The 18,036-nt window shown below is 39.8% G+C and overlaps 1 protein-coding gene across 2 annotated transcripts in view; it reads left to right on the top strand.

Moving 5' to 3' along the window:
* Positions 1-18,036, top strand: part of ppp3cb (protein phosphatase 3, catalytic subunit, beta isozyme) — a 76,428-nt gene that overhangs the window by 46,155 nt on the left and 12,237 nt on the right. For both annotated transcript variants that reach the window (XM_088344471.1, XM_088344470.1), the window contains exons 5-11: positions 422-567; positions 5,227-5,366; positions 8,341-8,418; positions 11,929-12,023; positions 12,107-12,232; positions 16,335-16,412; positions 16,527-16,611. In XM_088344471.1, coding sequence (XP_088200597.1) covers positions 422-567; positions 5,227-5,366; positions 8,341-8,418; positions 11,929-12,023; positions 12,107-12,232; positions 16,335-16,412; positions 16,527-16,611 — 748 coding nt within the window. The remainder of the gene's footprint in view (positions 1-421; positions 568-5,226; positions 5,367-8,340; positions 8,419-11,928; positions 12,024-12,106; positions 12,233-16,334; positions 16,413-16,526; positions 16,612-18,036) is intronic.

The raw sequence follows: 18,036 nt of genomic DNA, 5'->3' as shown, positions 1-18,036 counted from the left end.
TCAGAAACGGGTCGTAAGCCAGGACGGGAGAGCAGACGTGGTCAGGATCGAAACGGGTCGTAGCCGGAGGCAGACGGGAGCGAAAACGGGACAGGTGGGAGTCAGGCTCGAAAAAGGCTTGCCTAGTATACACTAATGTTCGCAGATGGACTGACAAAAGGGGACAGACAGGACTGGGTTCAAATACTGACTGGGAGCCAATCAGAACCTACGGCAGTTGGCGCCAAATGAGCGGGCACAGCTGAGTCATATCATGACACTAACAGTGACAATGACAATAAAATCCAGGTTTTTTGAGCCGTTTCACTTAAAGTTGGATAAAAATCATGGCTATTACATTCAATTTACATGTAAGAAAGATAATAATAATCGTGCATTATATTGATGGATTTCTCCACTTGTGTCCATAAATGTCCTGCAGGTAAGATTAAGTATTCGGAGCAGGTGTACGACTCCTGCATGGAGGCGTTTGATTGCCTGCCCCTCGCAGCCCTGATGAACCAGCAGTTTCTTTGCGTACACGGGGGCCTGTCGCCAGAGATCCATACATTGGATGACATCAAAAAGGTAAAAGCACCCACCATGTCAATGAAGCTGTAGTCCACACTCACTCAGCATTGTTTGCATCCAATATTGTCCTTTTTTTTTAATTTGGCCAAAAGAAAGTTCTGAACCTGCTCTGGGTGGTGATGAAGCAAGGTGCAGATACACATATTAGAATAGTAAACAGTGGTCTTAAATTCAGACAGGGTCAGGCACATGGGAGGTCAGCTATTGAGGCAACATTCGAAATTCAAGACCTGGGCTGGGGGTCAGTGTTCCAGTAAACACAAGAACAGAGAGGACAATCCACAAGTTCGACAGTCGGTACCTGTGAACCGGAAGGGCAGGCAAGGCTTTGGTACACTGGAATAACAAAAGACTGAGACTAATGTGACGAGTAAGACATCAAACTAGCACAGAACCAAAGAAACAGAATGTTTAACAAGTGACAAGGGAGAATCGTGATAAAAGGAAAATAAAGACAAGTGACCACAAATGTGAGGAGGAAAATTGGAACTGGAAGCTAGTGACTAAATGAAGTAAGGTCAAGAGAGAAAAGATAAGGATAGAGAGAAAGGAGAGCGAGATTGTTAGACAGCAGAGAAACTTTCATAAGAACGGTAACCTTAGTACAAAATTGTGACAAAATTACGCGGCATGTCCTTAATTCATTTGTACTACATAATGCTAATGGCCAAATATTGACGCACCGAATCGTTTGGCAAAAAAAGGACCATAACAAGGCCAACTGGTTTTGTTTTTATGTCTATACTTGGGGAGGCGTTCATATAATTACAAACTAATGTAGTTATTAGAGTGAATTTCTATGATGTCACTGTCTGTGTTTGAACAGTAAAACAATTTTTCTCTTTCTGATCTTCACTTGCTTGGCACCAGCTCCAAAAAGCAGGTTTCATTACAGTATTTTCTATTCTTTAATTTGTAATCTAGATATTTCTGGACTGCTACAGGGGTTTATGTCGTATTAAAAGTGTAACGTACCCGTAAGGATGAGCAAGTACCGATACCATTGTAGCTGTGTCGATACCTGTCTCTTTCATGTATCAGAACTTGCAATGATAGACCATACCAGAAGTGTCCACTTTCTAGTGACCACTTACCAATCAGGAACCTAAAATCAAAGGAAGGGTATATTTCCATTAAATAAATGCAATAGTTAGGAAAAAATATTATGTTGGGGTTTAAATGTATTTCTTTAAGAATATCAGTATATTTCTTTCGGAGGGAACATGAATTTTGCACTGCAGTATTATCATGACGTGATATCGATGACCAAAACTACGTCAGATATGGATGACAACCTAAGAGATTTCCTGAAAACATTTTTACTTTCACTAGATCAAACATGGCATTTTCAGTCATATCATATTTGCAGTATATACTTTATATATTATCTTTGTTATTCCATAGTAAGGCAAAATCCAGCTGGCTGTATTTTTTCTATCACAAGGGGCGGCCATGTTGACATGCTGTCGGCTGTAAATGACATCACAAATACTCAGGCAACGACCAATCATAGTTCACCTAATTTTTCTATAAGAATCATGATTGGTCATTGACAGAAGTCTAAGCAACTGTAATGCTATCTTCAAAATGGCTGCGATTACAGATGGATAAAAAAGGGTAGTTTTTGCTTTTTAATATTCTGCAGGCACAAAATTCCATTATTAGAGTAGTAGTAGCCCACATAACATAATATTGTACTTTTATTTGTTTGTACGAGTCATAAAGTAAACAAACCCCCGATTACAGCATTGGGTTGAAACAGGGAGATAACGGAAACGGTTTTGGAAAGTCTTTGGTATGACTTGACCAGTACCGTATTTTCCGCACTATAAGGCGCACTGGGTTATAGGGAGCACCCCGAAAAAATAGTTTTTGGTCCTATTTTTGACATACATAAGACGCACTGGATTATAAGGCGCTACAATGGGAATGTGGACAAAACAGTCAGATAGTTCAGTCAAACTTATTACCCCCTTAACATTGCGAAAGCTTGCAAAGACGCAAATACGTGTCGAGAACACGTGCGGATGCGGTGTCCGTACGATGTCACTCAAATGCATCATTCCATCATTTGGAAGGTTAAAGTCTTGGGATTCAAGAAATACCAAACATTCCTTAGTTTCTATTTTCCTTTTCGCTCGCAACTTTACTGTGCATATGACAATAAACACTTGGAATTGAGTTTAATTTAAAAATAGACACTCCATTCCATCCATTATCTGCACCGCTTATCACAGAAACATCGAGTTCAGTCTGAAACAAGATACAGGGACAATATAAAACCCGGAATAACTCACCGAAGTCGTTGTGTTCATAATAATGTGCAGCCAATGTCCTCTTATATCCGTGAGGGTAGTAAATCCGGGAGAATAAAATATTTACAAATACAGAATAGAAAAAAATGCTTTCTGTATGCCGTCAGCCACGTGCTATACACATTCATCTTTTTCGGCCAACTGCAGGCTTTATTTTGCCGTTTAAGCCAATGCCAGCCTGTAAATGATAAAAAGGATCCGCCCCTTGACCTCCGAATAACTTTAGCCAATAGTGATCGATTCAACTGATGATTGACACGTCTTTTTTGGCCAATTGCAGGCTTTGTTTTGCCGTTCAAGCCAATGCCAGCCTGTAAATGATAAAAAGGATCCTCCCCTTGACCTCCGAATAACTTTAGCCAATAGTGATCCATTCAAATGATGATTGACACATTGGTTAGCCAATGAAACGCCAGTAAATAAATCCCAGCATACACCGCGGACTACTTGGCGTTCGGGGGAAAATCTAGTCGGTGGCGGCAAGTTAGTTGCAAGACTTTGCGAATTAATTTTGTTCCATAAATAAGGCGCACTGTATTATAAGGCGCATGGTCAGCTTTTGAAAAAAATAAAGGCTTTTAGGTGCGCCTTATAGTGCGGAAAGTAGGGTAATTGAACCCCTTATTGTCATCATCTTGGGGTAGATTCTCTACCACAAGACAACTGACCTGGTTCTACCAGAGGATATTTTTAGGGAGTATTCTATGTTGATCGACGATGCCAGTGTAAATTATGCAATTGCAGTCGGTATGCTGTTGGGTTTGTATCTCCAAAATAGCCCAAAAATGTTTTGGAAATTAACAAGGACATTTCTCTATGAGGAGAAATATGCACTATGTTTATTCATTCATAACGCACATTCCTGTATAACGCGCATCTCTAACTTTTAATCAAAAATGAGTATAAAACTTTGTTTTAGGTAATCCCGGCTTTGCTATTGGGAGCAATGGGAATCAAACCCGGATTGTGGCAGTGGGAGCGGCAAATCCTAACCACTGGACCACCGGTGGTATAGATGACTTACAAAAAAATGCATTCGCTTTTATCGCATTATCACACTATTTTTATTCGCAGTACCGGAGAGGAATGCTAATTTTGTTGCACATTTCACATGTTACAATGAGAAGAAATTCAATTCTATTCTTCTATTCTATGCATTGTGTGTGACAAACATTGAATATGTATGGCCATGATTAGAATCATTTATTGACAACATAAATTATAAACACAATACCAACATTATTTATTTAATGTACTTCAGAGACCGATTCATCATCAGATACACCTTTTTTGCGTTTATTCATATCTTTCAGGGCAACGTTCTGTTCTCTAACATTCATACTGTGACTAAAAACAGTATAATCATGAGATAAAACCTAATGCCTTTTCACAGGTCATCTATATCACTGATGGTCTAATAGAAGGGTCTCCAACGCAGTGGCTGCGTGGCACTAGGGTGCCCCCTAAAGACAGCTGAGGTGCCCGGGGACCAGTTCTGAAAATAGTACTGGGTCATTGTGATTTTCTAAGAAAATTATACTTTTTCATGGTTGACTGAGTCTATTTAACCCTACGTCCAATAATCAACCTAGTAATATTGCCCAAGACACATCACAGAAAGTGGTGCCCCTGCGATCATTGTGGTTAAGGGATCCGTAAACCGTAGATGATATAGTAACAACATAGTTATAACTTGAAAAGTTGTTATTTAAGAAAGGCATATAAAACTGGGTGCCCTTTGTGATAATTAGTAACAAAAGTAGCTCCCAGTTTGAAAAAGGTTGGAAACCCCTGGCCTAGTGGGTATTAGGTGCTCTCACTGCTGTGACTCAGGGTCGATTCCCATTGCATCCAATGTCTCATGATGGCTGTCAGCGATATTTTTTTGACTAATAAATCTTTGGTTTAACCTTGTGTGTAGCAAGCACCCAAACTTCGAGGAATTTTCGGCTAAAAAAAAAACATGTGTCCAGGAAAAGTAGTATATTCCTTTGTTAACGAAAAGCAAGCTGAGAGCCGACAAGATAACACTGTGAACTAAACGCATCATGCAAAACTCCACACAGGAGAATGAGGATATTGAGAGGACACACACTTCCTCGTCTAAAGGCAGTGTTTCCATGGTGAATCTGCCGGTGTGACATCCTCTACCTCCTGTGGTGGTGGTTGCCATGGAGATGATCTATAGTGTACGTGTGCGTGAGTGATGTGTTTGCTTTTCTCCCCAGTGATTTACATGACATGTGGTACGTCTGTTTTTCTGAAGGTGTATAATCAACGAATTCTTAGCAGTAGTTTTCATGTTTGTGAAGTGTTTTTGTGTGTCGTTTGTGTGCCCTAGTTGGACCGATTCAAGGAGCCTCCGGCGTTCGGGCCCATGTGCGACTTGTTGTGGGCAGACCCACTTGAAGATTTTGGCAATGAGAAGACCCAGGAGTACTTTGGACACAACACAGTCAGAGGCTGCTCCTATTTCTATAGGTAATGACCCTCTCATCCTATAATGTCCAAAGCGTACAGTTCTGGGGGTGATGGACCACCGTGTGGGAACTGGAGGGAGACCCTAGCACAAACACAAAAAGTTTTGTGCTCATGCAAAATGATTACACCGCAACAAGCTGGCATTGACTTCCATTGACTCCATTTCACGTCAAATATGCAATTTAACAGGGTTGGCAGGGATTGAAGTAATTTAGAAAATCTTAATTAGGTGAACTCAAAGCTTTTGCTGCGACAAGAAGAGCATATCCCCATAAAAATCAAAGATCCAATAAGCAGTATTAAGATTAGCGCCAGAGACAGAAATCTTGGCCACATCACACTCACACGGTGATGAGATTAAACACATGAATACGGTGTGCTTGCAAACACATGCACGCGGTCCTGTTTCGGCATGAAACGATATCCCACAATCCCTAGGGAGGCTGCACGGTTCTGTTGCTATGACGACCGGCTACCCATGCCAGATCCGTAGTGATATTAAGATACAGTGAAAGCAGCATAGGAGAAGTGCACGGCCGCAATGCCGCTGAGGATAACAAATGAGCCCAAAGCTGTCAAAATGGGAGATGAGGGACGAGAGACGCTGGAATTCAAAGAGGGATGAAACGTCAATCCGGTTGCCTCGTGTTCCTGCTGCGCGAGTTCATTGCACGGAATGTAATTCTATTCTTAACAAAGCAAGAAATTGTCCAAGACAAAGAGCAGTCTATACTTATATGTGCCATTTTCCAAGGGACATACTTTTGTGGTTTACTGAGTTTATAAGGCCATTCTAACCTAAAATTAACATACCGAATTTTCCACACTTAAAGGCACACTGGATATTAAGGTGCATGGAATTAATACTACATTACTAGCTATGGTTCCATAAAACCTCAAAATTTGAATAATTTATTCCACAAAACATAAATTAACATTATGGCATCTTTTTTTCACCACCACAACCCATTCTAGCAGCAAACAATCGACATGTTAACGAGAAGAAGGCACTTGGAGACCACTCCATATGCTACTCAAAGGCAGAACAGTTACTGTATGCAGTATCATTTAACAACAATTGAAACAAGAATATGTAATTTTGTTCAAAACATAACCATAAACAAAAATGTTCATTCAATTAATCACAGTACATTTCATACTTACGGACAAGTATTATCCAAAACCGAAACAAAAGAGGAATGGGAATGAGCGTTGGAAAGTTGGTGTCCGAGCTGCCAATATATAAAGAGAAAGAGAGAGCGAGAGAAAGAGAGCAAAAGAGAGAGAGGGAGAGAGCCAAGAACCGGAACGGGATCAGGACCCAAATGCGTGACGTTTCTCACACAAGCCTTTTATTTTACGGGAAATGGGGAGTCATGCACGTCACGGCAGCAGTTTGGCGTGGAATGATAAGACAAGATTGATATCAATTGCCCGAGCAGATATCGGACAGATGCGATCGATACCGGACAGGACAGACAGTATTGATATCAAAACGGGATATCAAAAATAAACAGGCCAAACTAGACGGGAACGAAACTGGAAACCGATTTTAAACAACGGGACAGACAGGATTGATATCAAAACTGGATATTGCTATTAAACAGGACAAACTAGACGGGATCAAAACTGGAAACCGATATTAAACTGGACAAAATAAACTGGAACAATACCGGCCAGGAACTACCAACATGAAAAAGGACCGAGTCAAAACCCACGTCTTGCGGGACAGAGGTTCGTTGACGGACTGACAAAGGAAGAGTGAGAGCACTGAGCTTAAATAGACGGAAATCCAATCTATCAACGAGCCGCAGCTAGCGCCACACGGGCGGGGCCAATTGCTCGCCATGGCAACCGTGACAGAGAGAGTCTTTACTGTATGTTACTTCTTGCACTTTATTGTATTGTAGCTTGGTGAATGAGAGAAAATTGCTTTGTTCTTTTCTTCTAAATTATCTTGCCCACTTTTGCTAAAACACAAAATTGTCAAGAACCAGAGCAGGAGGAGATGCGTGACGTTTCTCACACAAGCTTTTTTTTACGGGAAATGGGGCAGTCATGCACTTTAACCCAAAACGCCAGTGATTCGGCGATCGTTGGGCGGAAGACGTAAGGCAGCCGTCTGGCGTGGAATGACAGAAAGCCAGAGGCCGACGAGATCGATACCAATTGCATGAGCAGATATCGGACAGATGAGGTCGATACCGGATTGGACGGCACAGACAGGATTGATATCAGGCACTGGAGACTGGGGTCCGATAACAAGCAGGACGAAATAGACGGAAACGATACCAGACACTGAAGATCGAAATTAAACAGGACAAACTAGACGGGAACGCTAACAGACACTGGAGATTGATAAAAAACAGAACAAAATAGCCGGGAACGAAACTGGAGATCGATATTAAACAGGACAGAAATAGACGGGAGCCATACCGGACAGGAAACAGAGGCAGGAAACCAGGCAGAGTCAAAACCCACTCTTGCGGGTGCAGAGGTTCGTTGACGGACTGACAAAGGGTGAGTGAGAGCGCTGAGCTTAAGTAGAAGGGAAGCCAATCCGTCAACGAGCCGCAGCTGGCACCACACGGGCGGTGCCAGTTGGGCGCCATGGGCAACCGTGACAAAAATATAGGCCTGAATAATAACGTTTTTATCATTTAATGTTCATGTAATGGGGTTTTTTATACCAAGAAAACTGGTCTTTCTTGGCAGTTGGAAATGAAAGATTACAGGAAGAGCCATAAAAAAATATTCTTTATTTGTATTTTTAGTAGGTTCAATTGGGTTAACTAGACTATATGCGCCATTTTACAATTTTTCAACATTCGATATGTTTGCACCTTGGCTTGACGCTTCAATTTGCTTTCATCAGTTTGATTTTGACATCCCTGATATAAGTGATCGTCAAAAATTGGATTTCAATTAGTTGAGGAGACAGTAACCCCCGATTCGTCGACTTTTCTTTTTGCAGTTACCCGGCAGTGTGTGAGTTTTTGCAGACCAACAACTTGCTTTCCATCATCAGAGCGCACGAAGCACAGGATGCTGGGTAAGCAACAGACTGTACATTGGGGTTTTTTTGTTGTTGAAAAAAGAACCAATGGTTACTTTGGGAAAATGCATCCCAGTGTAATATTCTAATGCTGAAATTGGGTGTGGTTGTTAATGGAAGATGGGAGTGCTATTCCAATGGCTACATAGAAGCCGTAAAGTTGTGAATGAGTGAAAATGCTTCAAGGCACATTGTGTATTATATAATGCTTCCTGGTGGTGAAAAAGAAGATATTCTTTAAAAAAAATTGATTGCATGTCCTCCCTGTGCTTGCGTGGGTTTCTTCCGAGCACTCCGGTTTCCTCCCACATTCCAAAAACATGCTTGTCAGGTGAATTGTCCGATCTAAATTGTCCCTAGGTGTGAATGAGCGAGTGAATTGTCTGTCCCTGTGTGCCATGCGACTGGCTGGCAACCAGTACAGGGTGTCCCCTGCCCACTGCCTGAAGACAGCTGGGATGGGCTCCAGCACCCCCGCGACCCTACTGAGGATAAGCGGTGCAGATAATGGATGGATGTATGGACATGAGCTAATTTATAAACATGCTTTATTTTAATACTCGGTTGATTAATCAGCTTTTATTTTACATAATAAAAACACATTGTCGCATCGTAATGTCCACCCCCAAAAAAATAGCCTTGTAAAAGGCAAAAAATTCAAAAGTAAATTGAAACAACAGCTTAGATAAAGCAGGAGGAACCAACAAATATGTAAGAAAATAACTCAACAGCATATATATATATATATATATATATATATATGTATTAATACTTTCACACTGAAACACGGTTGAGACACAATGTGACGGATCAAAAAATTTAAAATTAATTACATGCATTTTACGTGCTGATACTTAGCTAAAATATTGTAGTACCGTGATTCATTCATCGAAGTAGATTTTGAATGTTTGGGGTTGGATCCGCAACAGAGATTCATTACAGTGTTTGAACATCCTTGAACTTTAAGAAATATTTAAAACGGTCAAAATAAGAGTCTAATATTACAGCAAAAAAAAGAAATTTGTCATAGTGAGAAAAATACAGCAATTTAAAAATATATGTCAATAGAAACATTATTTGAATAGTTATTTTATTTTTATTCATTATATATATATATTTGAGCTAATGGTATTAATGTACAATGTGTCCATGTATTATTCGTCCATTATGCATGGTTTGAATTACCATATGTTGCAATAGCTGACTTAACATATGGCCACTTTAATTATTAGAATAACAAATATGTAAGATTTATGCCCACCATTAGTTGAGAAATTAAGCTTGTAATTGCTGAAATTGAATCTAGCATTGTCTGATTTGTTTGTAAATACACAAGACACAATACATAATCATGGGGAAAAAAATAAAATTAAAATAAACAAGTTACCGGTAAGTATGTACTGGAGAACCTCAAGTCATGTAAAACTCCCTTCGGTTACTTAAATGTACACCCCCCATTTAAAAAGAACTTGTTCTGTGGCAGAGTGTTGACTTTATTGACCTGAAAATCCCATCTTTGATACAAACACACCCATTTCCAAACAAACATAATTCAGTCCGAGGCCAAGACAGTCAATTTTAAATGCCATAAACTGGCTTGGAGTAGATGATGATCGAGGAAGAAAATACATCAAGTAATACGAAGAGTAACAAAAGAAAAGCGGGAAAAAAGTAAATATATTGAACTCACACAGGTGTGTTTGTGTACCCAAACAGTTAAACTTTCATAATTAGTAGCCTATTACAATTCTGAAACACAGTGTTCCCTCTCTTATTGATTTATATTTATTTTGGGCGGTTTAGAACCTGTCGGCACAGCTCCCACTCATCTAAACACTCTTTATACTTAATAAATCAGCATGCAAAATCTCAAATAAATAACAAACTTCTTCTTAAATCTTTTTTTTTTTTCGAATCATAAATTGGCTTACTTAATGAGGATCCAAATGTTACCGCAATGTCATAAATGTCGTCTACTTTTCTGTTTACTTTTGTTAGTGCACGCATCTCTTTAGTTTGGTTCACCCATTAGTAACATCTGCTTTCAACTGCACCTATCAGCAAGTCTTAAGTTTTTTGAAAATTTTCTCCGAGGTTAACTAAAAAAACAATACCTATTTGAGAATTGTCTGTATTGTCATTGGTAACAACATAGTAAACATTGTTTGCAATGAGATTAACAAGTGTCTGAAACTCATGACAAAAAGTTACCGGACACCAGGGCAGACAACTCTGAAAAGTCGCCTGCTCAGCCATAAAGTTGCCTGCCCCATTTTTCACAACTTGAAACACAGTAAGACGACTAACCGCAAAAAAAACATTGTTGCAAAGTATTAATGATTGATAATCAGAACATATAACAAACAACACTTTAAAATTAAGTTTATTATAATGTATATGACAACGCTGTTTTCCATCTGCCATCGTATGTGCCTGCATTTACTCATCTTCATTCATGCAATGTTTGCATTGCACCGTCTGCTACAAGCCACGTGAACTCCTCTTTCCACGATGCTTTTAATGTACGTTTACGTTTTGTAGCATCATCAATTTTGTTAGCTTCTTTTGAATCTTTCTTCTGGGGCTGAGGTTTTGGTCTGATTCCTAACCACTTATCCATTTTCATTGTGTTCTCTGCTCGTCTACTTTGGAAAACGATGTGCAAATGCACGACCTTATAACGCTCGAGAGAGTACGGAAGCACGAAGTTATTTGATGCAGGCTTCTGATTGGCTGCATAGTATGCAAATTGCCAAACGAATTTCCAAACCGAACGAACATTTCGAAATCGGAATAAAGCAAACGTTTGATATGAAAAAAAATATATTTCGTTTCTTCTTTTTCTTGAAAAAGTTGTCGGCCCCTGGAACGAAGACGTTTTGTAAGTTGTATGCCCGACGTAAAAGATGCACACCCCGGGCGTCCGGGCAGACATTATTTCAGACACTGAGATTAGGCATGGCACTCCAGGATACACATGTAATAGAGACTTAAAAGAGAAAAATAAGATAAAAAATAATGTCAGGATAAATAGGCAAAAGTATTTTCAAGGTAATACTTAGTGGATGGCCAAATTTGTATTGTGTAAAAAAAGTAGTGCGTTCTAACAATTATGCAATGAAAAGAAATGCAATAACATGTAGCAGCAACAAAAATGCCAAATAAGTCGACGAATAAAATATGAATATCCATTTTTCTATTTATAGGTAAGATGTAAGTTTTTCGAGGTCTTTTGCACATGTTTAGGGCGGTGACGGCCCTGGAGGAAAAACTGTCTCTGAGCCTGATAGTCCTTGTTTTAACCTGTTGCATTTACCAGAGGGCAATAGGCCAAAGAGGGGGTGGCCAGGGTGAGAAAATTGGGTGTGTTGTTTATAATGTTGCGGTATTGCAAGCCGGCAATGTTCTCCGGACTGGAAAGAGAGCAGACAATGATTTTACAGGCTGTGTTGATTATGTTCCTATCATATCACACCATGATCCTGAACTCAGAAAATGTCCCTCCAGGTATCGCATGTACAGAAAAAGTCAGACAACTGGTTTTCCTTCCCTCATCACTATCTTTTCTGCTCCAAACTACCTGGACGTCTATAATAATAAAGGTGAAGCTCAGCGATCACATATCATGGATTGAATCAAATATATTCAATCAATGGCAGGAAATAAGGAGTGTCTCTGTTTTCAGCGGCGGTGCTGAAATATGAGAACAACGTAATGAACATCCGACAGTTCAACTGCTCTCCTCACCCGTACTGGCTGCCCAACTTTATGGACGTCTTCACTTGGTCTCTGCCTTTTGTGGGGGAAAAAGGTACAACGTGCATGCACTCATCCAGTACATTGTTGCATATTAATGCTGAGCCTTTTGCGATGACGTCAATTGTACAAAATCAACCGCGGCAGCACACATCAAAAGACACCGCTGTCATTTTGATATACTGGAGCACTAAATAGTTAAACAGATACAGTGAGCAGTATTATGCAACTGGAACGGAGCAGAGTTGGCACATGGGACAAGGAAGAGTATAAAAGTTCAATGACAGGAGACATGCCAGTAAATGGAGGTGCAGCTTTGCAGTGTTTATTTCACATTGGCGCTAAAGCAATTCCTAGATCTGACAGTGAGCGCTAAGCTACGCCCACCAATGTTACGGTATCCACGATTCAGAAGAGAAGCAAACACAGTGTCCGAAACAATAACAGTGAGCCACTCTTTAGTCGGTATTCCTGATACCATAGCCTTATAGTTTCTCCCGGATAACACAAATTAAGCTCAAAAGTCAGTAAAAAAGGGCCTCAATTATTAGATGCAGAGTTATATTCATGGCATCAAGGTGTCCAAAGACGCTAACCATGTAAGGGTGGATGCAAAATGTTGGAGATCTATGAGGAAGTCAGACTCCTTGTACCAACTACTAATAGAAATAGATTCTGATTTGTGAGGGATAATGGTATATAGAGGATATACATTAAGTGAACCAGTCTATCAAATTTGTGAAAAGAGTGGTGTAATTTCCATTTGTTCCGAGTCTCTCGTGATGTAATTTCCATATGTTCTTCGCCGGAGACCCTGAACAAATAGAAATTGCACCACTCGTTTAATAAATTTGATATACTGGATCACAAATTGCATATCCTTTTTAGCCCATAATTTACAGGATTTACTTTAAATACCTTCACTTGTACTTGTTTTTCTTAAACGAGGCCGCAATGAATCATTGCATTATATAGTCAAAGAAATTACGAGTAAAGCCCCCGCCATAATCTCGCGCTGATACTGTATATGTAGACCGCATTGGTTACAGTGGATATTGATCACATTACTATAAAACACATAGAATAAAGATATCTGTTAACTTTAAATAAATTCAACATTATTTCTTTTATATGTTAAATACTGGGATGTACTGCATACGCCGATCTCCGACTACGAAGTGACCGACGTCACAATAGACAAAGTCGATGGTCAGAAGCTCGCGCTACCATGTTCTCTCACTGACAACTAACCGACCCAACAGTAGCGTAATAAAAATAAAACACTGTTGAACAAATAACTTTGTTTCAGTTCCCATCGATCCTATGAACATTGAGTTGATCGTGAAGCTGCCCGCATCCATCTCAAACATTTCTCCAAACTAGTTTTTGGCTGAAAAAAGGGACAAACCTCACCAATCATTCTGGATACATCTAAACTACAAGTGCCCTAGACACATCGTCCAACCATTTTGATACGAAACACTGTACGAGCGTGTAAATCACATGTGCTTTGTCTGTGATACAAAAATGGCTGACCTAAATCGGCAGCCACGGGATGTCGTCCGCCTGGTGTTCTGATTGGCTGTCGCATCTAAGAATTGTCCCTCAGCAAGAATCATAAAGGCAAAGAACATTGTCAAAAAGTAAGTAGGCCACCAGATAATAGGCAAACACAAGTTCAGCAATCAGCCTCAAGTTTGTGTCCTTGGTGGAGGTACGATGAATATAACCGACATATTGTGCAATACATGAATACATACAGTGGCTTGCGAAACTATTTAGTCCCCTTGAACTTGGTGACCTTTTGCCACATTTCAGATTTCAAACATCAAGATATAAAACTAATTACTTGTAATTACTTGTGAAGCATCAACAATAAGCCGGACACAATCATGAAGTGGAACACACTTTATTGGATATTTTGAGCTTTTTTAACAGATAAAAAAACGAAAAAGTGGGTGTGCAAAATTATTCAGCCCCCTACTTTGTAACGCCACCTCTTGCTGCGATTACAGCTGCAAGTCGCTTGGGGTATGTCTTTTTAGTTTTGCTCATCGAGAAACTGATATTTTTGCCAATTCCTCCTTGAAAAACAGCTGGAGCTCAGTGAAGTTGGAAAGTGTTTTTGAACCGCAGTTTTTAGTTCTTTCCACAGATTCTCAATTGGATTGAGGTCTGGACTTTGACTTGCACATTCGGACACCTTGTTATGTTTTTTGGTGAACCATTCCATTGTAGCTTTTGCTTTACGTTTTGGATCATTGCATACATGTCAACCTTCACGGCTCCATGCCCGTACAAACTCGTATTTTCCCGTACAAAATACAAAATAATCTTACACCACATATATATTTTTTTCGGAGTGATGCATGATGGGAAATCCCCAGGCGGCAGACGCATGCGATTGACAAATTTGCGTTTTTCCGTACAGATTTCCTTGTATGTCGTACTCGTCTTAAAATGCATAAAAACCGTACTTTGTACGGCAAAACCGTACAGGTTGACAGGTATGTCATTGTCTTGTTGGAAGAAAAATCTCCGTCCCAGTCTCAGGTCTTTTGCGGACTCAATCAGGTTTTCTTCCAGAACGGTTTTTGTATTTGGTATTTGGTATTTTTTGGTATTTGGTATTGGTATTTGGCTCCATTCATCTTCCCATCAATTTTCACCATCTTTCCTGTCCCTGCTGAGGAAAAGCAGGCCCAAACCATGATGCTGCCACCACCATGTTTGACTGTGGGGATGGTGTGTTGAGGGTGATGAACTGTGCTGCTTTTACGCCAAACATTACGTCTTGCATTGTTGCCAAAAAGTTCGATTTTTGTCTGATCTGACCGGAGCACCGTCTCCCACATGTTTGTTGTGTCTCCCAGGTGGCTTGTGGCAAACTTTAAACAACATTTTTTCTGGATATCTTTGAGAAATGGCTTTCTTCTTTGCCACTCTTCAATATGAAATGAAATGATCTGCATTTATATAGCGCTTTTCAAGTCAATTACTTCCCAAAGCGCTTTACAATGTGCTCCACATTTCCCAACAGCGGCCTTGCAGCCACGTAAGGCGCTAACCTGCTTATTGGGGATATTAGGGGTTCAGTGTCTTACTCAAGGACACTTTGACATGTAACACGGACGAGCCGGGATTCGAACTGGGATCCCTTGATCCCAAGACTTGCGCTCTACCTCCTGAGCTACTGCCGCCACAGATTTATATGACTGATTGTTGTGCTATGGACAGATTCTCCCACCTCAGTTGCAGAACTCTGCAGTTCATCCAGAGTGATCATGGGCCTCTTGGCTGCATTTCTGATCAGTTTTCTCTTTGTAAAAGCTGATGGTTTAGGGGGACGGCCTGATCTTGGTAGATTTGCAGTGGTCTTATACTCCTTCCATTTCAATATTATTGCTTGCACAGTGCTCCTTGGGATGTTAAAGCTTGGGAAGTCTTTTTGTATCCAAATCCAGCTTTAAACTTCTCCACAACAGTATCTTGGACCTGCCTGGTGTGTACCTCGTTCTTTATGATGCTATCTGCACTTTAAACATACCTCTGAGACCATCACATTGCAGGTGCATATATACAGAGACTTGATTACACACAGGCGGATTCCGTTTATCATCGTTAGTCATTTAGATCAACATTGAATCATTCAGAGATCCTCACTGAACATCTGGACAGATTTTGCTGCACTGAAAGTAAAGGGGCTGAATAATTTTGCACACCCACTTTTTCGTTTATAATATAAAGTGTGTTCCTCTTTATGATTGTGTCCCACCTATTGTTGATGCTTCACAAGAAATTACAGTTTTATATCTTGATGTTTGAAGTCTGAAATGTGGAAAAAGGTCACAAAGTTCAAGGGGCCCAAACACTTTCACAAGCCACTGTAAGCATTTAATATGTTTTTATGATCATATTTTCACCTGGCTCTCCTGACTGCAGGGCCACTGAAAGGCTCAAGCTACAAACTATAACGCAGATGTTTTCTTTTTGTATCCAGCGAAAACATTTAGTACTTTTATGTCATCAACTTTTAAACAAAACTATTAATTACTGAAATACTAGTGTGCCATATAAAACAATCTTGGCCCATTGCTTTTGATGGTTCATGTGCCAGAATATCATGTCATCCAAAATCTTAACATTTGTATTTATAGTGACAGAGATGCTGGTCAATGTCTTGAGTATATGCTCTGACGATGAACTCATGAACGACGGCGACGAGATCTACGATGGTGAGAACACTCCACACTGCCGCTAAGACTATTCAGCTCAACATTGCTGGATACCTCACGTGCGGCTCACACTCTTGTAACAAATAATTACATGCTCTTTTGTCTCCTTTATAGCAAGTGCAGCTGCAGCCAGGAAGGAGGTGATCAAGAACAAAATCCGCGCTATTGGAAAAATGGCGAAAATGTTTTCAGTTCTGCGGTGAGTCGAGCCGAGATGATGCTGTAGTAATGTACTGCGTACAGTAAGTGTGACGTGTTGGGCATTCTTTTTTTGGCTCCTATTGTGAGGTCCCATTTTGTATGGCCCTAGTTGCCCTAAAAAATCCCATTCCCTAATCGTAGAAAATACGTTTGGTTCCAATAATCGGACTAGGAGAATCACTAAACACCTACTTTACTCATTGAGACTACACAATCCAAGGTAGGTGCAGACTGTTGGCCATATTTGTTTGATAAATACGGCAATAACATTAGGTAAAAAAACAGAGAATGCAACAACAAGTCATTTCTTTTATGTGCAGCCGGTTCTTCTCCTATTTTTCATTTCCAAGATACCTCGTCATGAATGCACTTAATTGTCTTGGTGACCAAAAAGGGCTGCACAAATAAACATAATTTACTTGACTGAATAAGATTGTGAATCGCAACATGGGGCTCCATTACTCAATCATCACATCTATTCCAGAAACCTTTTGGACGTTGGATTTTTAACTACATTTATTAAGTCCAAAAATACATGTCTTACACTCCGAAAAAAAATTTGGTTTGTGTTTAAACCATTCAACTTGGACCAATTTTAGTCCCAAAAAGTAGTGTAAAAAGGTCTTTTTTTCCCTAAACATATGTGTTTGAAACTCTCTCTTTTCAATTAAATCATGAGATGTTGTAGATGGATTACAGTAATCCCTCAGTTATCGCGGTTAATGGGGACCAAAACCACTCGCGAAAAGTGAAAATCCGCGATGTAGCGACGCCCCTTCAAAAATGCTTAAAAAAATAAATAAAAATAAAAAAAAACAATTATTTTATTTTATTTTTATTATTTTTTAGACCCGCGAAGCTCTGAACCTGCGAACGTGGAACCGCGAAGTAGCGAGGTACCACTGTATTCACATTTATTGAGGTTTTTTTTACAACCAGGTATCGCTGGGAGGGATATGAGAAAACCTTACTCCTGTGTTTTGTTATAGGACAAGTCAACCGAAGTCGTTTCCTGATAATAGTTTGTTATACAGGCATTGCCATTTTGATGATTATATATTTCTCAGTACCAAATCAAAAAGTTGGATACAAGTTATTAATTAATTTTATTTATTCTAACGACATGTAAAAAGTTCCACTAAAAAGATGACCACATTTTTACGTTCTATTTGTCCAATGTATTTCTTAAAAAAATGTCATTTGGTTATTCATTTCCCCTTCATGCATCTTTATTAAGTTAAGTTATTTAGCATAAGGTAGCTGGTTTATTCCCAACTCCTTCCTCCATTCTATTTAGTCATTTCATTAATAATATGAATGTGCTTAACATTTACCCATTCACACACACACACCAATAGGGTTTCAGCGTCTTACCCAAGGACACTTCGACATGTATCACGGAGAAGGCGGGATTCGAACTGCG

This window comes from Urocampus carinirostris, chromosome 9 (genome assembly GCF_059441175.1).
Source record: "Urocampus carinirostris isolate Australia breed hairy pipefish chromosome 9, RoL_Ucar_1.0, whole genome shotgun sequence".
Taxonomy (NCBI): Eukaryota; Metazoa; Chordata; class Actinopteri; order Syngnathiformes; family Syngnathidae; genus Urocampus; species Urocampus carinirostris.
The sequence above is the reverse complement of the archived record's forward strand: the minus strand, read 5'-3'. Positions and strand labels throughout refer to the sequence as shown.